Genomic DNA, 27,697 nt, shown 5'->3' on the forward strand with positions numbered 1-27,697 from the left:
GATCTCTGATGAAGGACCTGCAGAATGTAAAGACGAGTGTCTTTTACAAAACTGTATAAAAACAAGTGGATTTGAAACAGGTTAAAGTTACATCCCGTGGTAACTAGGATTTACACAAGCTCCAGTCTGGATCCAGAACACCTGAGAAGAGTTGATGCCAACCCCTCAGAGGACCTCAGATGATGCTAACCCTGAAACAACATACAGAACTACCACATTTTGCTATAAGTTTTAAATAGTGTTAATCATCTGTTTGTTTACGTCTTTAACTGATATTTCTGAACATTTCTGCCGTATGCACATAAACTGACAGTCATCACTGATAAGCTTCTACTAAATATTGTAGAAACGTAATTTTCTGCAAAGTTGCTTTGCAATGATTTGTATCGTAAAAAGTGCTATACAAAAAAATAAATAAACTTGAATTGAATTGAATTGAATTGAAAAAAGATATTGTTTAACTAAGAGGCAAAATGTGTATACTTTTGGCTGAAATTTTCAGTTGCTATCAAGAAAATTGGTACAGTTCAGTATAAGGTGCACTTAGTTATTTCCATTTGTGTTGTGCCAACAATAGATGAGTACTAAGGTACAATAAAATGAGTATTCCTTTAGTCATGAAAAGACAGCTATGAAGATATGATGGAAGCCCTGACCTCATGTGAGAATACATGATTGTTTTAATAATATTTCCAAAGGTTTAATTTTTTAATATGTTAATCATATTTTTACAAAAATCTACTTATTAACGTAAAAATGTATAAGGAAAAACTTAAAGTGCACCTATTTTTTTTTTTTTTTTTTTTTTTTTTACCTATTCCACATTTTTCAGTAGATTGGCTCTTACCGTAAATATGAAAAAAGTGTGCAGAATCCTTGTGGGTGTAATTATCACATCCACCTTATTTTTAACACAAGAACAGGTTCAGCCATTTGTAACTTGAACATGCAAGGCTTCCGGTGTCCTTCATTTCCAGTTATTTTTAGCTGTACAAAAGAGCTTGTTATGCTGCTTGATATTGTGAACTTGATATTATTTTAAAGTATTGTCATAGTTATAAACACACTGATTTTGAGCACAAATAGTTTAATATACTTATGTTATTTTTCTAGCAATTTACCTATAGGAGCTAATGAAGTCTCACACATTCACAGAAAATAACTAGCTTACTTTTGCACAATTACTGCAAAATTAGGTGGATTATTACACATTGCATGTATAGTTAAGAGACCTATATGCCTGAGTGCTCTGATTTCCTGCATAATTTGTCATGATTTTGAATCATTTGCAATGACTGTGCAGGGTGCTATATATCCTCTATTCCAGAGTGGCCTAATTACGGAAAGAAATCTCCCAATATACACCTAAAAATACTGTCAACATCTTTCCAGAGAATAACTCTCCATGCTTGAAATTGGCTGGTGTCAGTGATGTCAGCTTTGAGGAGAAGGCCGTTTAATGTGCAGTCTTTGCGGGCACAGGAGAAGGCTGCATCTCTGTAACAGGCACATTGGCAGTGTCCTCCTGTCTGGCACAGCCAATCAGCATGCTGACTCAAGGGAGGATAAAACTCAGAGTGGCTTTAGCTGAGAGACACTAGAGCGAGCCAGGAAAAGCCCGGCTGAAGCATGCGCGCACATGCATGTCCTCTCATTCTCACTTTCCCCTTCTAGTCGCTTCTTTTTTCGGCATCAATAACACACTTTCTGACTCTCTCTGTCTCTCAATGAGAAATACATGCAGAATGTTTCTATACCTGACATAATGACGTCTATCAATGCCGTTGATTGCCTATGGGTCTGATAACTTGTAACTTGTATCGGGGGAGATTTTAAAAAAGAAAAATGCAGGGGCCAGAGGGAGAAGTTGACCTGAATAATGGCAATACATCAATATATATTTAAAAATGATCAACAAGGCCCATGAACTTTCATCTACCTCTATATCCACCCACAACGACAAAGCAACAACACAAAACGACATCAGCAAAGTGACAAAGGACAGATTTGAGACATATACCATTTTAAATTCTGGTTAAACGGTGTGATACATCAACAAGCAACTCTTCCTTGCTACTCTTTCATTTCTCTCCTGACCAGCCACGACAAGCAGGCAAAACATTTTTGTCAAACACTTGATTTCTATTTCTATCCTGAAACTTTTGATATGCATAACATACACACAGCTGTAAAGTTGCGCTTTTAAACAGCAGCTTAATAAACAAGTTAATATCAAATAACTTGTGTCCACTGCTAACAAATAATCAAATAATGTCAATAACAAATAATGAGCTTAATCGCATTATTTAGATCATAGTATTGCTTTGACATGAGGTAAAGTTTAATCGCAATATTGCCAAAATGTCATTATAATCTCATTATAAGGGTGCATGTAAACACACTGAATGAATTGCTTTTTCCCTGAAAGAATCAGCGTTTTGAAAAAAATAGTTTCAGTGGTTCAATGACTCGCTTATTTCTGAAAGAATCTGTGTCTTTGAACAAATCAGTTGAACGAATGATTAAGGCTTACTCATAACACGTGCAGAATTCAGAACTACAGTACATACTAGCGTGCTACTCTTACTATTTTTACTTTTTTGTGGCAGAAATAGTAAGAAATAGTTTGCTAGAATGAATGTTCAGAAACAGTCAACTTGTTTTATTTCTGAATGAAGCAGTGGTTCAGTGAAGTAATTTCAGGTTTACTCCTGATTGAATCAGGGTATTGAATTAATCAGTTTAGTGATTATTATAGTGATTATTGGTTTAGTGAGTCATTATAATACAGTTATTTGTTGCCATCTACTGGCTTAACAATATATCTTGCAGAAAGAGTCCCTGAAATCATACTATACAGACAAAGAGAATTGACTCAGTTCCAAGGGCTGAACTAAATATCAGCGCTCTTGAATCGCTGCTCAGCCAATCAGATTTGAGGACCAGACCTAAGCTTGCATAATAAACACAAAATGTTCAGATTCTACTAATAGATTACATGTTACTAGAAGCTTTTCGAGTCACACCCAGTTAGAACACAGTGTAGAAGACTAAGTAGCACTCATTTGGAGGTGTTGCCTCCCCACCCAGTATCAGCAGGACCAAACAGTGCAGCCAAGGGGAGTCAGTAATTACTATTTTATCACAAACACTTATCCTGATTGGAGGCAGTTCCAAGCACTTTAAAGTTACTTTCCCTTTTGTAATTAGAGGCTAATAATTGAAATATAAAATGAGTTCTCCAAATCAAATCAAATCAGGCTAAAAGTGAAACACTTTGCTTGTGATCCACAATGGATTGGTCCAATCAAACAAAGTAGCTTGTAAAGCAGCTTAATTGATTTTAATGGAGCAGGCTATAAATGAAACAGCTAACAGCTGGTCAGAAAGAAGCCTGGCTTACCTTGCCGGACATCCCTGGGTGCAATAGCAATGCCATTCTTTGAATGAAGCTGTGTGACACAACAGTCGTCAGGTGGGGATTGCAACACGCTCGCGCTGGGGTCTAAAGAGTGGTTATGGGGAGCAGTGGGCAGTAGGGAGACCGGAGGTGCCGTGTTAGGACAAACGCATCCCGTCTGGGTGATACTGCAGCTCTCGGTTTCCCAGCCTGAGCCGACGTGCAAGCACTCCTCGAACCACCGGCACAGGACTCCACACGTAAACTGACTCGAATTCTCATTATTAATGAGCAGAACCTCTACGAGCCGGAAGTCCAGAGTTTCCTCCCATAACCGTTCCCAACATTCGAACACCCCATCACCCGTCTCAAGGTCTTTGTTGGGATGAGTGGTCAGGCACAACTGCACAAAGTTCTTATCGAACTGCAGGAACGTGTGGGGTCCTGGAACCATGCAAAGTTCGACGGCTTCAGGGTCAGAGGGGAAGGTGAGCTGGTCTGGGGGGCCACAGGTCTGGTTTGAGAGGTAGTGGTCCAAGGGCAGCACCAGCGCGGAAAAAGCTAAACACGCGCCGGCATGGCGATTGAACCGGAAATAGAGCGAGTACTTGGTGGGGTCAGGGTTCTCCACAGTCCAGGAGCATCCAGATGCCAGAGCAGACGGCCTGGGAAAGAGGTCCCTGAGCGAAAAGGAGCCGTATAAGACCCCAGCCACCAGAGAGGAGCAGGGGGCAGCCTGACCCAGCGGCTCCACGGCCCAGGCCAGTGCAAAAAGGGATGACAGCACAGACAGACAGAGATGACCAGCAGTGTTCATCCTATGTCATTTGTCCTGCAGGAGAAGAAAGAAATATAGATGAGTGATCCAAACACCATTTCAGTGAGGTCAAACAACTAATTAATTATTCTGTCAAATCTGTCTTTGATTAATCAGATCATATCTTGCTCATTTTGCTTCTTCAAACAATATTTAAATCTATTGCTATACATAACATACAGTTTTAAGGCAGCTGAACAGTTTAAATAACCAGGATAGATAGATAGATAGATAGATAGATTGATAGACTGTTGGTAGATAGACTGTTGGTAAAACAAAAGAGAAGGGGAGCTCTGAAGGAGAGACTGCAAGAAGGGCAACACAATGTTATTTGAATATTAGATTCATTAACAGATTTACATCACTAATCCTATTTTATCTCTTCTGCGGAGACACTGCAGAGTGTCAAAAACAAACAGCCAGAGAGAACGAGAATGACAACAGAAAACGGTCCTATAAAACATAAGCCAATTAAAGATATCAGCAGCCGTGTCACATATCGGGCCATTTAAGCTCTCTGACAGCATTAATGAAGCGGAAAGTTTTCCTGTAAATCAGCCCTTCGGTCTTGATTCCTGCCTCCTCACGCCAGCCTTTTTCCACAGCTGTGTTTGCGACCCCCTATTCAGCCTCTCCTGAGCTACCGCTCACTTTTCATTCAGTCAGCCCGCCCCTCTGGCACCGGTCCCTTTGTCTTAATTACATGTGGTTAGTGGGTCACATTAATGGCATACATTCAGCTGCAGTGCGACGTCCTTCATTTGGAGGGCCTTCGGGTTTCCTGTACACTCCCACCTGGATCAATAGGTGGAAATATCTGACTTTCCTCCTCCTTTATGCCTCTTTGTCATTCTGTCTCACCCTTCCTCTCCTCCTTCCCACTCTCACTCAGAGCAGACTTGTAAATCATTTCAGGGCTGCGTGTTCTCTCTGTGAAGGTCGCAGTCCTATTCACAAAGACACAAAATGGACACGCATACTTTTCTCCGATGTCTGAAAATCCCTGACGGATGTGCTGAGAAGACTGATGACTCTTCTATGGAGGGTTTAGCCCTTCAACTAATCTCCCACACTCTCATGCACACGCACACATGCATCCTTTAGTTTCCCAATGTGACACATTTATATGTCTTCGAGTTTTTGATTAATAGGATGTGGCACATGATATGACAATATATATTTGTCCTATCTATTAATTTATAAAAAAAATACATTAAAATGCAATTCAGAGATACAATGACTTGAACACACCACTTCTGTGATAAGCACATCTTTAATTTCTGAATTATAATTAATTTAGATAGGTTTTTGGAGCATAAATTCAAGCATGAGGAATGTCTACTGATAGAAACTTTGCTAATAAAAATAGTTCATTGATTTAAGTTTGTGTGGTGTGTGGCACTATATTTTCTATTTGGCCATGATGTCAAAAATATTAAGGTGATACAATGTGATAGTCTTGATATTGCAATAAGGGAAAAAAAAAATCATAAGGAAAAAACAGAATTCTTTTTTTTTAAGTCATTATCGCACCTTTACTAGAATTTAAAAATAAATTAAAATAAAATAAAAATGTAAAATGGTGTCTATTTCTTTCATTATAAATTTCTTAATTATTTTTGAGATATTCTTTCTGATAGTCTTATACCAATTTGGTTTATAATAAAGTTACAAATTTATATGACGTATATGTACATTTATATATAATAAAGTTATACCAAAATATACAAAAATTTTTCCTCTGTTATAATTCTTTGTTAATGGTATATATTGCCATTGTTTTTTTTTTTTTCAACTTGTTTCTATAAAAAAAAAACCTAAATTGTTTGACAATCTTTTATTTCTTTGACAAAAATATTTAAATAAAGCTATTCCTTACTCATATTTAAGAAATACCAAATCAAAGCCATGTGCAAACAAAGAAAATAAATATTTTATAATACACACACACACACACACACACACACACACACACACACACACACACGCACATACAAGTTGATTGACATATTTAAAAACTTTCTTAAAAACTTGGCATGTGTGTTTAAACTAGATTGTTAAAACATTTTTTTTTTTTTTTCTTGTGGATACACTTATGTCATTGACCCATATACCAGAACCTTAGCCATTTTTGTTGATTTTGCAGCCTGTCATGCTTATTTCAAATTCATCTTTGATAGTTAGAACATTAAAAGTTAAATATATAAAGATAAAATGCATTTTATGTAGTCAAACATCTGTCGGGATGTTATGAATATTCCGATGCATCCCAGCAGCCCATTAGCTCCGTGTATGAGGTGTGCTGGAATCAGTCACCAGCAGCGAAGCGAGTTAAATGAACCTAACAATTGGCTCTAGAGAGGGGCCTTTAGACAAGGAAGATGAAAACACGAGAGTTTAAAGTAGATACATCTTTCATACGATGAGAGGTTCCTTACTCAAGCTTATTATGAGATGGCTGGAATAAAGGGTTGACATGAACAAAATGCACAAACAAATGATTCTACCAAGAAATAAGTAAATGCTGAAGATGAACTGACACAGAGAACCGAGTCGCACTCCATTTCACAGGTGCTTATTGCTTCTCTCGGTCCTTATATTGTTGAAAAATGCTTATCTGATCATGCGTTTGCTTATTGATTTATTTTGTGGGATTATGGTGATGAAGAACAGTTTTTTTATTTATTTTTTTTAACTGCAGGGTGCAGACAGGCCATATCTGAATGTTTGTATACATGTGACACTAATCTGAGTCGTGTGAACAAATCCTTTCAAATCCGATTTGCTCTACTTTCATATGTGGTCCTGGATTGGATATATTTCTGATTTGAGTCTAAATCGTCACACCAGAATTCATATGTTTGTTATACAACAAAACTACCCTGTGGATTCCAATCAAAGTCAGAAACAAATCTCATAAAAAAAAAAATGGCAAGATAACACTTTTAATTGACATAGGAAAACATACATCACAAGATAACACTTTTAATTGATATTTTAGGAAAAACCTCAGCAAAACCTGAGGGAATATATCACAACCAAGCTGTGTTAGCACATTAGTGCTGCAACTTCTAGGGCTGGTGTTAATGCCGTAAAATGTGAGAAAAATTTAATGGGGCCCAAAGGCCCAGCAGGATTGATGTAGGATATTGTGATAATCTGGTCACAGACATTTAAATATATATATATATTCAATAAACAATAAACAAATTTAAAGTAAATTACCAGGATTTTTTTTAATTCTGAAAGTCAATTTATCCTTTAACAGATGGCTACATCCGAAAAAAAAAAAAAAAATTTATCCAAAAAAACTAAAAAAAAAAAAAAAAAAAAAAAAAAGACACACTCTCTTATGAACCACTATAAAAAAAAAAACCAAAAAAATAAAAAACACCACCACCACACAACACCACCACCAACAAAAAAAACACCCACTTTTTTATGCATTGTGATAAAATATATGTTAAAAATTTAATAATTGCTGTGATGTGTATATATACATATACACATACATATATTTATAAAGTATATATAATGCATTGTGATAATCTCAGTAAAAAAGTCAAGGCATCTGTTCAGCTCATTTTCAGGCAACTGTCTTTTAATTAATGACAGATACAGGTCACTGAATATTAAAAGTCAAAGCAAAAACAACAACAACAACAAAACAATAAGGCCTGTTATATCAATAAAGCCACCATTTATCGTACAATAATGTACACTTTATTCCTGTGAATTTATTCTTCTATTCCTGTCTACCACCTTCATACATTTCTGTGTACAAATTAATACTTCCTATTTGATTTTTATTTTATTTTATTTATTTTTTTTGCCAATATACTTGCTCATTAAGTACACCAATGAGCAGCTGTCAGTTACAACAGAAGAGCATCCCTCACCAGCACAAAAAAAATAAAAAATAAATACAAAAACAAAATTCACACACTAAACCAACTCTGAGAAAAGAAGCATGACAGAAGGTGGGAAGACATAGAAGGTCAGGCAAACACAGAGTAAGGAGCATGTCTGGAAATAATAGGTTATGAGATGAAACAGACATGGGGATCTTTAGAGATGCAAGGATGGCTTTGATTTTTGTATATATATGTTTTATTTTTTTCTGTTACAATACTCCTATCTAGTTTAGTTTTAAAAAATGCAAGGTTTGGGAGGGACATATTTAAAGGCATGTCCTATTTCAATAGGCATCGGACTTTAGTTACATCACATTCATGAATCATGCTGTGTTACTTGCTGGTTGGTTGTAAGGGGCGGGGCATTCTCATTCGAAATACATTTTTATTTGACAGAAATCTATAGTGCAGATTGAGTCATCAATATTTTTAGTCCTGGAAAAGTAAGGCTTTTAAACGTGAATATCTGCTAAAAGCCTATTTTTTTAGGAGCACACTAGCATACAGATGACCTCGAAGCCAAAAGACAAGCCACAAAACTCTAATTTTGATTTCAAATTAATACTGTTCAATATTCACACAAAACTATGATACATCCCTTCCCATATTGACCATCAAAAGAATTAAAAACTCATCCATCCTCACATACCAAAAAAATTGGCCTTTGTTTGTTTGATCTGCTCATCCAGCCTGACATAGCAACAACCAATGGCATTTCTTTGGGGGTGGGGCTATCTTTTTAGCCAACCAATCACAAATGGGGGATAATTCTGAAAATCGTGTTTGAAAAAAAAGTTAAAAAAATGTTGTACATTTTCATTTGTTGATGCTATGTGATGCAGAAATTATACACAATTCCTTTAAATAACAGCATCTAATCTTGATCTCTCACTTTGCTTGTTCACGTGTAGAAAAAAATAAACAAATGCAAAGAGAACATGGAAAGTCGAAAATGGCTTGCTAAAATAGTTTTGTCAGTTACTCATCATGTGATATTACCCTTACTTATGGTTGGCTTCAGCATTGTCAAATGACTTCAAAGCTACTCTCTACACAATAGCAAAGCTTTTGCAACTCAGTGTACTTTTATTGTTCAGGTCAGGTAAGCCAGCTCATTAAGTCCAGATCCCCAGGGTACAAAAACACACACTCTCACAAACAATTACGTAACTGTTAGGCTGAACCAGCCATGTGTCATTACAGATGAGAGCAGCACCTTGACATTTGTAAATCCATCTTCAGTACCATGCTCAAAATCCATCTGAGCATTTGATTGATGGATACAAGGATTCCCAGCTAACTTTGGGGTTGTGTAGGACCGGAAGAAGAGAACCAGGCCGTTCAGGGATATCAAAGGCCCTGTAGTGGGTCCTAAAGCAAGCTAATGTAATGCTATAATGACCTTTCAGATGCAGGAGAGCAGGCTGGATAGATGCAGGAATAGCAAGGTCAGGTTGAGGGCACATATGTTGCCTTCGGATGTGATGTTCAAAGGTCTAAGCAAGACTCCATTTGAGGTTTGAAGGACAGAATATGTACTTGAGTATAGTGGACTTTGCAAAGGTGAAGAGAAAAAACAGATGTTCTGTTATTCCCATCAGAAAAAGGATGATATGTGTTGGAGAGTGTAGATCATTTTTCTTCAACACCATTACTTGTTTGGCCATATCATGTACCAACTGGTTAAAATGGTTCAGGTGCTTAACTGCATTGATCGGTCACTCTAGATTTCTTCTATTGGACTCGAAAGTCCTAAATGTGAAGATTTCACATTTCAAATACTAAGCAATTGCTTCATCAATAGGGACAGCAACTGAATAAATAATTAACAGCCAACTATTCTGCATTCACTCTACGGTGATTCAATGGTAAACACACTGGAAAACAGTATTCTTCTCACTCCTACTCTCTTCAGCAAGTCTATTTTATAATTCACAATCATGGCATTCATTCATTTGGTAGGTTTTTCTTCATAGTTACTTTAAACTGAAGGCATAGATCTATTATTTTTTTATTATTATTATTTCCAGTTGATTTTTTTTTTTTTTTTTTCAGTTCATGCATTCTCATGCAACTGAACCCATGACCTTGGTTTGGCGTTTACTTGTGCTTTACCGTTTGACTTACAAGAAAGCATACCTAAATTATAACTAATAACTGGACAGATTTCTGAATACAAAGTCTGAATATATCAATATATTTAGTGTTTGTTGTACAAATGTTAACATAGATTGCTGCTCTGCTCTGCTGTATTATTTGAACTATCAAGTTACTGGTCAAAATCAGTACCATAATTTACACACCAACAAACAACAAGTAAAAAAGTAAAAAAAATAAATAAATAAAAAAAATCAGTTAACAGCTCCTTTGGGCAGAATAAGTTACAGTGCAAATGAGAGTTTATGTCAATAAACATAAGTGTGGCTCTGTCAGACTAAATGCCTAGCAAATAAGTATTCAGTTATGTATAATCAACCATACAGTTCACATTGTGCCATACCACAGACTGCCCCTAAAATGTTCATATTGTCAGCCAAGAGCATAAACCAGTGTTACCACAACCCACAGTGTTATGCTCAAGTCTTTCCCAGCACTTATTCCCTCAGTCAGAGTAATCATAACTAATGCACTCTAAAAGTGTCAAGAAGTTAAAGTCAGAGATTAGAGGTCAAAAAGATTAGCTAGGGGTTCTGTCTTCGCCTTAAAAACAGTTTTGGGTCAGTGTCGACCTGCTGGCCTAGTAAAACCCTGACCCATTTCTACAGCCCTAAGCGTAAAAGCCCTCGGCTTTGAGACACCGTGCAGAAAAACTGAATGTTCTGCTTCACTAACCAGGACGCCTAGTGAGAGACTTGACCCTCGTTCCTGTTTCTGATTCATCAGGTTTTATCTACACACCTCAGGGATGGGATTACGAATGAGAGATACCAACTCCATCTCACGACAAAATTCAGTATCATTCCAAAGCACATTAAATCACATGATTAAAAAAAAAAAATAACAATTTTTAGTTTTTTTTTTTTTTTAGTCTACAATAACATTACTGATGCAGTGACACAAAGAAATAAGGCATTTTAATGAGACTGTAGCCAAAATATAGATATTCATCATTTTCATAAATATCATCAATCTTATTCATCACCATTTGCTACTATCAGAGGAGCACAATGCTACATGATGCAAAAACATAAATCACAAGTATTGAAAATGCTAATACATTTAACTACAAACACTCATCCAAACACCCTTTTTATTGATTGGCCAAGAAATCCAAACTCATTAAGAAAAAAAAAAGTATAATGTATTACATATATCATATTCACCATTCATATCACAGACAGACAGACAGACAGACAGACAGACAGATAGAAAGATAGATAGATAGATAGATAGATAGATAGATAGATAGATAGATAGATAGATAGATAGATAGATAGATAGATAGATAGATAGATAGATAGATAGATAGATAGATAGATAGATAGATAGATAATTCTAAAGTGCACTAGATATTTTGGAAATCCTGCACCCCAGTTGTGACTCTAGCATAAGCCCTCAGTGTCCTTAAATCCTAGATACACTCCTGCTCCACAGTACATGTACATGAGCTCTCTGTTGCAGACCCCATAGGAGAGAAGCTCAGCGGCTCCTCTCTCGTCAACAACAAGGTCATGCAGACCACATGCTGGAAGATTAAATTACACTTTCGGTGGAGTGGATGCAGCGCCATGGCTATTTTACCCAGACCCCCAAGGCCTCTCGCTGAGTGTCCCGTGGTCAGGGGCTGGCTAACATTGAACCTCTCTTTCATTGACATGCTTACACTCTCCCATTAAACCTGCCCTGCTTTAGCCATTGATTTATTCATCCACACTGCAGGGGGCTAATAAGCAGCAAAAGCAGAAAGAACAGGGTTTAATTTTCATGGGGACAAAGGAATTATTGAGGCAATTACAATGGTGGGAAAGACAGGGTACCATTAAGCCTTGAAGGTCACCAATTGCTGCCTAAATGACAGGAGAGAAAAAGACGACCCTTCAGTGGAACTATCATGTAAATGTTACATCATACAAAAAAATGGCAGAAAATGGCATGTGGGTGATGCATTATCTTGCTGCACTGTGTGACATCTTCCAATATGAATATCCACGTTGAGCTGAATTGATTGAGACTGGCTGATATCCGATCGATGGCTTGCAAGCCAGCAGGAAGTGTGATAAATGTAAGGAGGTCAGCAATCAGCACAACAAGCTTCCTGTGATCTCTCTTATGGATGCCAATAGATGAACGTTAACAGGGATGAGATCTCATAACTTAGGTTTGATCTTATTATGAATGATTCCATTTAAATTGGTAATATATTTTTTGTATCTTATTGTGACTAAGATTCACACTTGTTTTTTTTTTTTGAATCAACAATATTAGGGCTACCATTGTATCGCAGCATTTGTGATTCATCTCATCCAAAAATAAATAATGATTAAATAAAGTCTGTCACCATGTATTCAAACGGGAGCGGGATGTTTTTAAAACATAAATATAACAAAAAACATGAAAAAATACAACAAAGATGAAACATGAAAAACTTCTGGATGGATGTTTGGCTAATCGTTTGGTCTCCCTACAGTAGAGGAAAAAATATGGCGCTCCCTACAAAACAGAGGAAAAACATTTGGCGCTAAGATGATTGGCTAGTTTGACTGATTTAAACTAAGTCTATCAAAGCAGGAATACAATACTTCTCCCAGTCAATGCACACTTTCCACAAACCATCAATTCTCGATGGATAAAATCAAATCCTGTCCTACTTTTTCTCTTTAAATATCTTTTTCACTTGGCAATGTTATAATCTTAAATATCTTTACATCACACATGGCAAATAAAACAACCATACTTACACTCTTTTCAAAATACTTGAAAAAAACAAGACAAAAAAAACAAATCTAAACAAAAAAAATTCAAACAAAAAAAAATAAGACATCTCAAGCAAAGGTATTCAAACAAAATGCAAACAAACTTTCCAGACAGCATTTACAGTAACAAGAGAGGAAAAGGTGAAAAAGTAAATAAATAAACAAATAAAATAAATTAAAAAGGGATCAAGAGGGGAAAATATAAAAATTTGACATGAGAGAAGTAGTAACCATGGAAACATCACATAGAGTTTTATTTTAGTTGAGTTTGAGGGCTGAGGGCTTTTGAGGGCTTTCTGCAGTTGTTTTCGTCTAACCAGCTTCTCCAGAGACCCTTAAAGAGCATTCCTGAACACAGAACAAATGCGCTAAACAGAGCCACAGCTACCAGCTTCAATGAGAAAGCTTCAATCTAGTGTTGGGTTTCACCAACCACACAACCAAAAAAAAAAAATCACAAAACATCATTACAATTACAATTGTAGTGCTGGGTTGCAGCAACTATAATCGATACAAGGACGTATATTATAATGAGGAAAATAACTGATACATATCAGTGTATGATTATATCTCCACTGCCTTAAGATAAAATATCAAGCTAGGCCTTTTCTTCCTATTATGGACTTGGCTGTGGGTGTATGTGTGTCTATGGCCATTGTGAGGTATGTGATAAAAGGAACACTTCCTTGCCTATGGGGCATCGTGACAAATTCATAAGCTTTGAGAGGGACGTTTATTTAAGGTAGGGGAGAACAAGCCAGTGACATGTTGTGTGTGATTTCTCTGCAAGACAGCGGGAGCTCAAACAGCAGTCACAGCAAACTGACAGCCCCTCCCCGCCAACCCTCAACCCTTCTATAATTTATTGATGTGTGGTGCCCTGTTTGTGCAGCAGGACACTGGAAAGACTTTTCTATTTGCAGAATGCCAAAACTACACATTGACAAGCATTAAAATGAGATTAGGGCCAGGTTCACATGGCAGCAAAATATAGCTGTCAGTCCTGTATTTGAGTTCTGAATAATGTTTACACACAGTACAGTTACTTTTAGGACTCACAACCACATTCTTGGAAAACCCACTCTGTGTGAACGGAACCGGACTGCACAAATAGCTATCTGTCAAGTCATGAAGTGTGAGAGAGACACTCTGCTGCACAAACATATAGGACTGTGTATTGTCAAGAATCTGGCGATAAGATACGTATCACAATACAGGGGTTGCGATACATTGCAATACTGTAAGCAAGGCGATATATTGGGATATTTCTTATTTTAGGACTAGGATATGTTTTTAGGAAAGCTGTCATTAAGAACACATCACCATATGCATACCTTAGCAATAAATAAATAAATAAATTAAAATTATTTAACCAGAACACAGTGGGATTTGCATTTACAATAATCAGTCCCTGTAACATTCAACGTTATTGAAGCACTTTTTGTGTAGTATGAGTAAAGGCCCTGACTCTGCTTTAAAGGTTCACATTTTAAGTTTACAATTGTAACATACAATGTCATAACATTTTGATCAGAACAAAAGAATTACATCTTCTTAATATCAATGAAAAATAAAGTGCATATATTCCTATATAAAACAAAACAATTGTAAAACAATACAATAAATACAGGTGTTGAACCTTTCCACTTGGATTTCACAGGTTTTTCAGTTTGTATTTATGTTCCGCGTGGAATCGCCGAAACCGCAACGCGAGCACCGCCCCAACTGCACAAAACTCCCCCAAAATGAGAGAAAGCTGATGCCTCGTGGCGACCCTACCGCCACGGTCCCGCGGTGGGCGTTACCACAGAAGGCCAAATGACGGCACACTTCAGCTTTGTACACCAAAATAGGAACTGGGACAATTCTTTCCTCCTCTATTAGTAGCAGCAAACTATATTATGATATTAACGCTAACATGGCGTGCCTAAATACTAGTATTTCCTGTCACTCAGGATTTCTTCAGAGATGACTGCCATTTAGCGGCTGTGATATAAACTCAAAACGAAACAACTGCCATTTTTTTTTATTATTTTTATAATTTTTTAAATATCGATATTCCATTTTTGAGAATCGATAAAGTATCACCAAACAAAATATCACGATATTCACGTGTATCGATATTTTCTTACACCCCTACAAACGCATGTCTATCATGTGTTGTGGGTTTACGATGTGTGGTTTCGGTAACTTACAAAGACACAGATATGAGCTGTGTGTCATCTGTAGGTTTCAGATCAAGAGCTGCCCCCTTTAGCTTTATGTTCTACACACAACTCAAATGCTGTGCTCTCCACCCAAATATAAAAGCTGTTGTCGGTTAACGGAGATTGTTGGGTGAACTCCCAGCTCGATTGGACTCTTGTCAAAAAGTGATGTATGGACATCTGTGTCTCATATCATATATATATATATATATATATATATATATATATATATATATATATATATATATATATATATATATATATGTATATTGGCTGATTAGCAATTTGTGTCACCAAGCAATTGAATACACACACACACACACACACACACACACACACACACACACACACACACACACACATATATATATATAATGTTGATTTTATATTTTAGTTAAATTTCAGTTTTCATTTAATTTTTTAAGACAGTAATTTTATGAACTGTAATATTTATTCTATTTAGCTTTATTTTTATTTTAGTTTTAGTTTTAATTTTAAAACTTCAACTTCCGTTAGTTGTCAAAGCTGTATTTCTCATGTCTTTTTTCAAGTTAAGTTTTTCATCTAATATTCATATTTTATTTATGCTTTATTTCAATTAATGAAAATAACACTGCACAGTAACACAGTAACACTGCTTAATGGATGCAAACCAAAAGATAAAATAATTCATAACAAATTAATCATGTATAAGTGCAAAACAGCTTCAAATTATGTAACACTATAAAAGATTCAATAAAGAAAAACAAACTAATATTATAAAATGGATAGTTCTGACTTGTGAGTACATTCTAAAAGAAAAATCCACATTAGAAGCTTCATAAAATAGAAGACAGACAGACATCAGTACAAAATATTAATGCAGTAAGTTGTTGCTTGGCAACCATAAACATCTAAACTGCACTTTGCATTTCAAGCCTTAACAAACAGCTCCTCCTCATCTCTCTCGACATGCCCCACTCTGTATTTTTACATTACTTCATTTCTTTCTTCATCACTCTCACATGTTCTAGCCTAGTGATAGCTTCACAAAAACATCTAGCACATCATAAGTGCTTCATACATTTCTAATGTCACATTGTATATACCATCACTCCACCCAGCCTTAATACATACACTACAACAGACCGTAATCTTGTTAGGAACATACGCTGGCACACACAAAAGACTACATTTGAAGTTACACACTCAGACAAATGCAGAAAGGATTTGGCACATCAATAATTCAAATGGATCCTGAAACAGGCCGTTTGAGCTCCTCTAATCTGCCGACTGTGAGGCTGTTCGCTCTTGTCGTCTCTGCTCTCATCAGCCAGACTCTGCCATAATGCTGCCATTAACCAAGAGTAAAAATCAAAAACCAAAACTTAAAAAAAAAAAACTATTCAGACAGGATTACTTTTCCAAATCACGACAGAGTTAAAATTAACATAGGACATTTCATGTGCTCATTCGTACAGAATTGGGATCTCTGTAGTTATTAGCGCAATCGTAACCTCTATTGCCACTCTGATGTACATGATGAAACACACTGAAATAAAGAGTTAAGATGAGGATTATATTTGACCCTCCCAATACACACTTCATAAATAAAATAAAATAATCACAAAAAAAGCATTTATGTGAAATACAAATTTATGTGACATTTTCAAGTTAACCCTGAAAGACCCAAATTTAGAAAGAAAAAAAAATAAATAAAATAAAATAATTTCACCACTAGTCCTGCCCAAATAAATAGCTAAGAACAGCTGAATAAATAAAATTAATTAAATAAATAAATAAATAAAAAATCACAAAGCATGTCTGAGACACATGTCTGACCTTCTCAAGTAACATTAGTTATGTTTAAATATATAGATTAAAACAGCTGAATAAAATAAAATAAAATAAAATAAAATAAAATAAAATAAAATAATCACAAAAAAGCATGTCTCTGAAATTCAAATTTATCTGACCTACTCAAGGTAAGCTTGCTCTGTCCAGACAAGAGTTCACAAGCGATTGGAAGTTGGTAGTCTTGGTATATCATTTAAATTTTGTGAATAATTTCAAAAATATTTCAACAAATGTGATGGAAACGCTTTATGAGACTCTTCATCCATCTGCGGTAGGTCATACCTGTGCATCTGACCCTACATGAACCTTGTGTTAGTGTCTGTGTGCCAACCCTATGCCCCCGAACCTTTTTTCACACTGGCGAGGGCTGAAATGTCACCATCTGTTAGCTCCAAACGTGCATTGAGACAAAGTTCCCTCTTAGCAGAGGCCTAATGGAGCAGCTGGACAGCAAAAACAAGAGGTCTCCATCTCCCCTCAGCAAAGTGTGAATATTTATTAGTACGAGTCTCTCCTTCTCACCCATGTTCATTTGCAGCCCTGTTATACATCCCCTCTGCTGGTCTCTGCAGCAATGGGCTTCTCTTTAAACGCTCGGAGGTGGCCCTAACTTCAGCTCCAACACAAGCTCTCCAATAACCCAATTAATCTCAGCTACACACCAGAAATCATCAGATGCATTTTCCATGGCCAGCAACACATTCCTACTACATTTATGGCACACATACTACATCAAACGAACATTCCCTGCATGACCGGAATATAATTTTATGACAAACAGCTTTCATACTTCAAAAAATTGGTGTTTAGTATATAATTACATTTTAGCAGGGACATGCAGTCAATATAAGCTGTTCATACCCAAGTCATTTGAATGAATGAGTTCAGGCACTGGAAAAATTTTAATATAACTATAAATCCCATTTTGAGGTGTAACATAAGGGTCAAATAATACAATTCTGAATATATGCATGCAACTGTTTGTAAACTATTTATTTGCCAAACAACAGTTATTTTCTGCAAATGTGTGCTGGTTATAAAGGGATTCGGTGAGCTGATCCAGCTTTAGTGCATAAGCTCTATGGCTAAGAATCATCATTGTTGTTTGGTTTGTTGGCATGTAGGTGATTTAATGAGTACGAAAATCTGTCCGCAATTGATTGTCCAAGCAGAAAAATGTGCTAGATTTCGATTACCAAAAATCACATTGTATTTGATGCAAAACTAAAGGGGTGATCACACTACACTTCTCATTCACTGACTTCCATTCATAGCATGCAAAACACAAGTAGTTTTGCATTTTACTGCATTCCAAAGTTCAAATTTAGTGAACATTGGCCTGTGAATTTGTATCACATGAAACCATGTAACAATTGAAGATTGATCTGTCACAGCATGAATAGCTGAATTGACCCTTCGCCAGGAGTTTGACTGACAAGCGATCTGGCCAATCATAACGCTGAATCTGCCATTTTGTCCATCAAAGCCAAACAGGAGATTACAGTAACGTCGATGAACGAAAAATTGTATGTATTCACCTCTTTTCACGATTGAAACGAGATACCTTCTGATGTTCATTCATGTTTATTTCATGCTATAACTTGTAAAAAGAAAGAGATCGGTTCACGCGCCGCTTGAACTGAGGCACTACAGCGATCTGTCGCAGAACAGTAAAGAGCCGCAAACTGATAGTTATTGTCGAATTTCTTGAAAATGACAAAATTTGAAAGCTGAGACTTTGTTTCAAACCTAAAGTAACCTGCTCTATCTTGTCTGTCGGCACGCTGTTATTGTCCTCTTTGCTCCTCTATGTATTTTTCACTGCGTGTGAACATGTTGCGTGGCATGAGAGCGTCATGGCTTGTCGGAAGTTGCAACAGTAACTAAGAGGGGCAGGACTTTGAAAAAGGTCAATTAAAAAGACACGATATTTGGCAACATGCTTCAGAAAACTAATCAAAGTGAGAATTTATGAAGATTTTTATTGTTCCATCTGTTTTTCCTATGCTTGACAGATTTTGGAAAGGCACCGCCACCTACTGGTTATTTCTGACGACTGCCCTACTTTTAAATTGACACCAGCCACGGTGTTTCTTATTTGTCGCCTCTAACAAATGAATGCATTAGATAGCATAAGAAGTCACCACTTGCCACTGTATTTTAGTTACACTGAATGAATTGCGTACTGAAAAAAAAATCAACAAGAAATTATCCAGAAGATATAAAGCCAAAAAAGATCAATCTAGAAGAAAAACACTTACAGTATAGCCAAGGTCTTGGAAAGACACTATCAGGCTAGTCAAACACCATCAAGACGAAGCACCCTTACAGTACAGCGCTGACAATTTTGAATGCATCTGCAACTACTCATTGTGACAGGCCGGGTGAAAACATCTTCATTTGAGACTCAGCGTCTTCACCAGCTCCATCTCAGGCCATTGAGAGAAACAAAAAGAGGATTGGCAATCACACGGAGCAGTGTGCAACATGTCGACAGCTTTAGATTAAAACAAAATCTATTTAGACGATGGAGTGCCATGAACATATCCCCGCCGTGCGGATGGGCCACGCGGACAGCCTGAGAATTTAGGATCTCTAAATGCTGCAATCTCATTTGCAAGCCAGAGCGGAGACTGCACCAATCCTTTCACGGGCAAAAGCATCTAACAAGACACTGATCAAATGAGTGTGCATGAAGAGGATGTCACAAGGGATGTAATCTTTAAGAACAGGGTCGAAAAAACACTAAATTAGAAAAAGGGCAGGCCAGGGTAAGTCAGAGCAGCTTTCCAAGTCCAACTTTTAGACCAGGATAAAACATCCAAACTTCTTCAATGCAGAACATTCATGAGAAAAACAAGAATAAAATGAGAAAGAATGGTGGCCCGTGAGGGATTTTTCTGTGGAAGCTGGTATGTAAATCGATTTTAATAAAACATACTAGATTTTTTTTTTTTTTTTTTTAAGAAATTAATGCATTTTATTCAGCAAGAGCGCAATTAATTGATCAAAATTCGATTTGAAATAAATTCTGTTCTTTTGAACATTCAATTAATCAAAGAACCCTGAAAAAAGTATCACTGTTTCCACAAAAATATTAAGCAGCACAGCTGTTTTCAACACTGGTAATAATAATAAATGTTTCTTGAATACCAAATCAGCATATTAGATTTCTGAAACATCATGCCACACAGAAAACATGATTAAAAATCCTGAAAACCACTCTTTCCAATCACAGGAACAAATTACATTTTAAAACATATTCAAATAGAAACTGTTATTTTTTTCCCTGACATCAAACATTTGAACAACATGTTTTACATTACATGTGTATTTATTCATTTATTAAGTAAACTGATCAAATAATTTTTTACATTCATGCTAAACAAATTTTAGAGGAGGTTCTGATGAACCACTGGCATAAAAGTAGTCAGTAAAGTGAGTTAGCTGTATACTACAGTAGGATTGTGACTACGAGCAGATTTTAAATTACAAGTACTGGTGCTTTGATGGTCTGTCAGATGTGCAAAACCTTCCAGATGGAGATGAGATGCACCAATTCTACATGTCTATGGAGGGATGCCGTGTGCTGCCTCGCAAGTGTCATTACATTGTGATTGGCATGACCGCACAAATGGAAGCATTCGAGTCAGAGTCCAGGGGGAGAGAAAGAGAGTGAGAGCTTCTTTCCTCAACACTCAATCACCAAAACTCCTCCAACTAGCAATCTCAGTCAATGGGAGAGAAACAAAAAAAGTCCAAGCCACAACACACCGGGAGAGAGAGAGAGGTTGCTTACATTAGGACTAAATTAAAACTCCAAATTAGAGTAGCAAGTGGAGAAAGTGCTTCATTTGGCAAGATGGAATAACGTGTATAAAAGAGAGAGAGAGAAAAAAAATAAAGAGAAATAAAGATTAAAGGGGTCGAGGAGGAGCAGAAGAAATTAAATAAAACCCCTTAGAGGGGACTTCGCTGCAATGTTATTGGTTTTTCCTCAGCTTTTTCCAGTTGTAACTGGACAAAAGAAAAAGCTAATGACACAGACTGTTACCCTTAGTCCACTCAGCCCACCACGAATGCAATTATATGACAGAAGAATTGAAATAGCAACCTTAAGACTTAACATGCAGATACTGTATTCTCTACGTCACCCTTAAATGAAATAAAATCGAACAAAATTTTAAAGCACACACACAAACATACATTTAACTTAAGGTTTAAAGCTAAATACTCTTTCAATTTCTTGACAAAGGTGGAACAACATTCACTATCTGTGTTGAATTCCAATGTAACTTCCTTTTGTTCCTGCTGAATTTGAATCGGCTACATTTACGCTGTTAGTATTTGGGATTGACAGTCACATTTACTTAAGGGATTGTTCACCCAAAAATGAAAATTCTGTCATTAATTACTCACCCTCATGTCGTTCCAAACCCGTAAGACCTTTGTTCATCTTCGGAACACAAATTAAAATAATTTTCTGACCCTCCATAGACAGCAATGCAACTACCACATTCAAGGCCCAAAAAGTTAGTAAGAACATCGATAAAATGGTCCATGTGACATCAGTAGTACATACTTAATCTTATGAAGCTACAAGAATACTTTTTGTGCGCAAAGAAAACAAACATTTTGAATTTATTCAACAATTTCTTCTCTTCCATGTCAGTCTTCCACGCATGTTCACGAGAGCACCACAAAGCACGCGTCTTATGGTTTGGAACGATAAGAGGGTAATTAATGACAGATATTTTTATATTATTTTTGGGTGAACTAACCCTTTAAGGCCTAAGTATACTTTTTTTTTTACATGTACACTAGCGTATGCACACAGTAGAATGTGTTGCATTTTAAAGTATAGTCCAATTGAGGCGTACAGTATATAAACGCAGGCAGTCGACACATGCGCTCTAGAAAGTTTCATCTTTGTCCAGCATTTGCTCTGTTTTTTTTCCCCAGAAGTTATAAGCAATAAAAATGTCTTTGTATTCTTTAATCTAATAACCCTCTCACACAGGCACTCATCAATGCATCCGTCTGTTGTTGCAGTCTCGGCTATTTTGATGCTGTTGTTTTTCAATCTCTTTAGTTTTGTCTTCTACTGTGAAACAACAGCCGGGGCCAGTGCTGCCACCTTGTGGAACAACTGATTAGTGCAAAATCAAGTAAATGTATGTGTAACCTGCACATTAAAAGTACGAGGTTACAAAAATCGAGTGGTGCACAGTACTATTATGAAATTTGCTGAAACCTGTGAAATTTCCTATTCACACAGCAGCTTACAACACAGGCTTAAATACTATCTTTATGAATGTGCTACTGAAGTCATCTATTCGTGACTATAACCTCTAACCATAGCAACATTGATTAAAGTAAACATTAAAGATGGCGACATCCAAAACTTTTAACTTGAGGTGTGATTTAATCTGTCAAATCTTAATTAACCGATGGCAGCTTTTATATCTCTATAAAGAGTAAAGCATTTATGTCACACGCAGTCCACAAAACTGTTTGGAGCAATTTCGGTGGTGGACAGTAACTGGATCAAAACCTACAGATAACACACAGATCATATCTGCATCTTTGTAGGTTACCAAATCCACACATGATAACCTGCAATATGCTGCATATGTCCAGTGCAGAGCGGCTCTCTCACACTGTAACATGACAGACAACTGGATCCAGTGCAGTTTCATTCTTACAGCAGGGTTTCACGGAAAATGCAGTTGTGAGTCCTGAAAATTTACAAAAAAAGTGGGAGTTCAACTGAGTGAAAGCAACCACATTAATCACTCAAATAAAGAACTGACAACTGTATTCTGCCGCTGTGTGAACCTGGTCTATAAAAAGAACAAACTTTATAAGGCTACTGTGCCTACATGCTGCACAAATGTGCCCTTTGTTTCCTGATATCTCAAAAAATATGCATGTGGTTCTTTTTTTTCAGCTTATGACTCATTTCTACAGAGTAATAAGCATTGCACTCATTAAACATTTTCTTGCTTTTTCTCTCTTGAAATTTGTTATAAATCATTAAATGTGACATTATGGTGCCATGGAAGCCTGTTTGAAACCTTATGAGGTGCCTTCATACACAAATGCCTATTTAGTTATTTACTGACTGGGCAGCGAGGCAGCAAAGCAGCTGCCTTGGGTTTCGGACACAGTGACAGTATGAGTCAGAATGAAATTTCCCAGAATGCACTATATGCAGTAGCTGTCCCCCTCACTGCCACTTGTCTTTGATCTGCTGTAAAAGTAATTATTTATATTGCTTTGTTGGTTCATTCATTTCTTCCCTAAACAGGCCAGCACCTTCCCCCCTCTCTCTTTGTGTGCTGTGGCTCTGGGTCCTGCTGACGCTGCAGGTATGTGTTGTATATTTGATCTGCTCTAGGTGGCGAGGAGATCAGATCAATGGCTGCTGCATCATCCAGACAACAACTCAGCAGCATTCAAATGAGAAGACCCACAGAGATAGTGAGGGGAGGGAAAGAAAATGGAGGTAGACACCTGAAGAAAGTAGGAGAAAGTTTACACTAAAAGTAAAAAACTGCAAACACCATTTACAAAAACCAAAAACCAACAATATATACCTTACAAAATACTGAATCAATCTAAAATCAAAACCAAAAATCAACAATCTACCGGTGGATCTGAAATCACAAACTGTAAGTAGGTCCTAAATTAGAATTTGAACTATGCAACTGTTAAAAATCTATGTTATATAAAGTATGAATATTGGTAGTATGAATGAAATTCGGAAGTACTACAGTCACCATATTGTTACGGTCATGTGACCTGCCAACGTATATACGTCACAAGTAAATATATTTCCAAAGGTGCTGTTGACATTAAATTTTCAACAGATGTCGGTAACAACCCAAGTAATCCATACATACAAGGAAAATAAAACAAATAAGTTCAGAAATTAAGTTATGTGTAATGAAATGGAATGACACAGGGAAAAGTATGGAACAAGCTTACTGAAATTTATTTAATAACAGCTTCAAGAGGCCTCCTGTATGGAGAAACTAGTTGCATGCATTGCTCAGGTGTGATTTAGGCCTATTCTTCCACACAAACACAAACAAGTCTTTAAATATTGAAGGTTCCATGGACCTCTTCTATGAACTCTAATCTTAGTCCTTTCCATAGATTTTCTATTGGATTCAAGTCAGGTGATTAGCTGGGCCACTGTAGCAGATTTTTTTTTTTTTTCTCTGAAACCATTTGAGAGTTTTCTTGGCTGTGTTTGGGATTATTGTCTTGTTGAAATTTCCATCCTCATTTCATCTTCATCATCTTGGTTGGTGTTGGGACTGAATCAGCTAATATTAATTTCCACTGACAAGGGGCAGAATTGATTTCTAATTACTGATTGGCTTTCCATGCCTTCTTGCACCTCCCTTTATTATGTGTTTTTTCATACTTTTCCCTGTGTCATTTCATTTTATTTCACATAACTTAATTTATGAATTTATTCGTTTTGTATGTCACTGACATCTGGAAAAATTACATGTCAACAGTACCTTTAGAAATATATTTACTGAGAAAAATGGTGACATGTCCAAAACTTATTTTACCCACTGTGTGTGTATATATATATATATATATATATATATATATATATATATATATATATATATATATATATATATATATTATACATACATATATATATATATATATATATATATATATATATATATATATATATATATATATATATATATATATATATACATACACATGCATAGTGTCGTGAAAAGGTTTTTGATCCCTTCCTGTTTTTTTTTTTGTTTTTCTTTTGCATATTTGTCACACTTTTAGATCTTTTAGATTTAGAGCAAACAATTTTTAATATTACACAAAATTAACCCAAGTAAATACAAAATGCAGTTTTGAAATAATTTCATTTATTAAGGGGAAGAAAAGCTGCGTTTACCTGCCTAGCCCTACGTGAAAAAGTAATTGCCCCCTAATAAATCTAATAACTGGTTGTTTCACCCTTTGCATCAACAACTGCAATCAAGGGTTTGCGATAACTGGCAAAGAGTCTTTCACATCGCTGTGGAGGAATTTTGGCATTCTCTTCTTTGCAGAATTGTTTTAATTCAGCCACATTGGAAGGTTTTCGAGCATGAATAGGTCATGCCACAGCATCTCAATCGGATTTAAGTCCGGACTTTGACTTGGACACTCCAAAACCTTGATTTTGTTTTTCTTGAGGCATTCAGAGGTGGACTTGCTGGTGAGGCCTGCAGTTCTTTAGATGTTGCTCTGGGTTCTTTTATGACCTCCTATGAAATCATCATTTAAAAACTTCAATTAATATTGATAGGCCGGCCACTCCTGGGAAGGTTCACCACTGTTTCAAGTTTTCTCCATTTGTGGATAATGGCTTTGACCGTGGTTTGCTGGAATCTCAAAGCCTTAGAAATGGCTTTACAACCCTTTCCAGACTGATACGTCAACTATTTTGTTTCTGATCTGTTCTTGAATTTCTTTAGATCGTGGCATGATGTGTTGCTCTTTAAACAGTCTTCACTTTCTCAGACAGGTTCAAGTGATTTCTTGATTCAACAGGTCTGGCAGTAATCAGATCTGGTGGTGTCTACTAAAATTTAACTCAGCTTTCTAAAATAATGTGGTTAATCACAGTTCTTTCATGATGTAACAGAAATTAAATTAAAATTTCACATATGTCCAGGCAGGTTTGGACAGCTTTTTTCCCTTAATAAATGAAATCATCATTTAAAATCTGCATTTTGTATTTACTTGTATTATCTTTGTGTAATATTAAAATTTGTTTGATGATCTGAATCTTTTAAGTGTGACAAACATGCAAAAAATATATATATCCCATTTACACACACACACACACACACACACACACACACACACACACACATACATATATATATATATTCATCTGAAAAGTACATTCTTTGACTCCTATTCAGGCCTATGAATACTGTACATACTTATCCAGTTGGCATAATATAAATTAAAGATATGACATAATAGCAACACTATGAATTCAATCTGAATGATTTTACTTAGTTAACCTAAAGGTTTTAATGAATAGCAAAGATGCTTGAATGCAAACTCATAGAATTATTGGAAAATAACCCTGTGAATTATAATAAGCAATATATAAATCTATCTTACCCCAAGAATCTAATTTGAACTTTTTCACTTCAATAAAAACAATATTTGTTCACAAATCGAAAAACACTAATGAGTCCACAATCTCATTAACAAACAGATACAAAAACCTTTGATATTCAACATAATATTAAATTTATTCAATTAACCTCAAAACTGTTTAGAACAAGTAAATCTCAATGTTGAAACCCTGCATTCAGATAAAGCAATTTGAAGTCTTTGTATTTGACTGAACTATTTATATATAAATGTTTTAAGCTTCCAGGAATTGTGTACAGGTCCTTGCAACACGGGGCCATATATATATAAAATAGTTCAGTCAAATACAAAAAGGCTTTAAATCTTTTCAAATACTTTAACAAGTATATTAATTAAATAATCACTTATCACTGAGATTGATGCAATGTATTATGGGATTGACTAGTCTGTGAAGGATACTGTACATGCCATGTGTGCTTTAAATTTGGCAAAACTAAAGTATTTTAGAAGACCGCATACTCCTGTGTATCTGTCTGGTGAAGCTGGTTGTCCAAGGCAGTCTTTGTTTACACTAGTTACACTGAACAAAATTATAAATGCAACACTTTTGTTTTTGTCCCCATTTTTCATGAGCTGAACTCAAAGATCTAAGACTTTTTCTATGTACACAAAAGGCCTATTTCTCTCAAATATTGTTCACAAATCTGTCTAAATCTGTGTTAGTGAGCACTTTTTCTTTGCTGACATAATCCATCCACCTCACAGGTGTGGCATATCAACCGGCCTCACAATCGCAGTACACGTGTAACCACACCAGATCGTCTAAGACCAGCCTACCGGACAGCTGATGCAACAATCGGTTTGCATAACCAAAGAATTTCTGCACAAACTGTCAGAAACCATCTCAGGGAAGCTTATCTGGGTCTCGACCTGACTGCAGTTCATCGTCGTAACCGACTTGAGTGGGCAAATGCTCACATTTGATGGCGTCTGGCACTTTGCAGAGTTGTTCTCTACACAGATGAATCCCGGTTTTCACTGTACAGGGCGGATGGCAGACAGAGTGTATGGCATCATGTGGGTGAGCGGTTTGCTGATGTCAACGTTGTGGATCGAGTGGCCCATGGTGGCGGTGGGGTTATGGTATGGGCGGGCGTATGTTATGGACAAGAACACAGGTGAATTTTATTAATGGCATTTTGAATGCACAGAGATACCGTGAAGAGATCCTGAGGCCCATTGTTGTGCCATTCATCCACGACCATCACCTCATGTTGCAGCATGATAGTGCACGGCCCCATTCCTGGAAGCTTAAAACATCCCAGATCTTGCATGGCCAGCATACTCACCGGACATGTCACCCATTAAGCATGTTTGGGATGCTCTGGATCGGCGTATACGACAGCGTGTTCCAGTTCCTGCCTTGCGAAGGAGATGTGTTGCACTGCTTGAGGAAA

General features: G+C 36.5%; 1 protein-coding gene across 1 annotated transcript in view; it reads right to left on the minus strand.

Annotated features, from left to right (window-relative positions):
• Nucleotides 1-27,697, minus strand: part of adgrb2 (adhesion G protein-coupled receptor B2) — a 255,499-nt gene that overhangs the window by 183,541 nt on the left and 44,261 nt on the right. The window contains 1 exon segment of the mRNA XM_042745491.1: nucleotides 3,404-4,232. Within this exon segment, the coding sequence (XP_042601425.1) occupies nucleotides 3,404-4,217 (814 nt within the window). The 5' untranslated portion in view covers nucleotides 4,218-4,232.

This window comes from Cyprinus carpio, chromosome B19 (genome assembly GCF_018340385.1).
Source record: "Cyprinus carpio isolate SPL01 chromosome B19, ASM1834038v1, whole genome shotgun sequence".
In the NCBI taxonomy this organism is placed as follows: domain Eukaryota; kingdom Metazoa; phylum Chordata; class Actinopteri; order Cypriniformes; family Cyprinidae; genus Cyprinus; species Cyprinus carpio.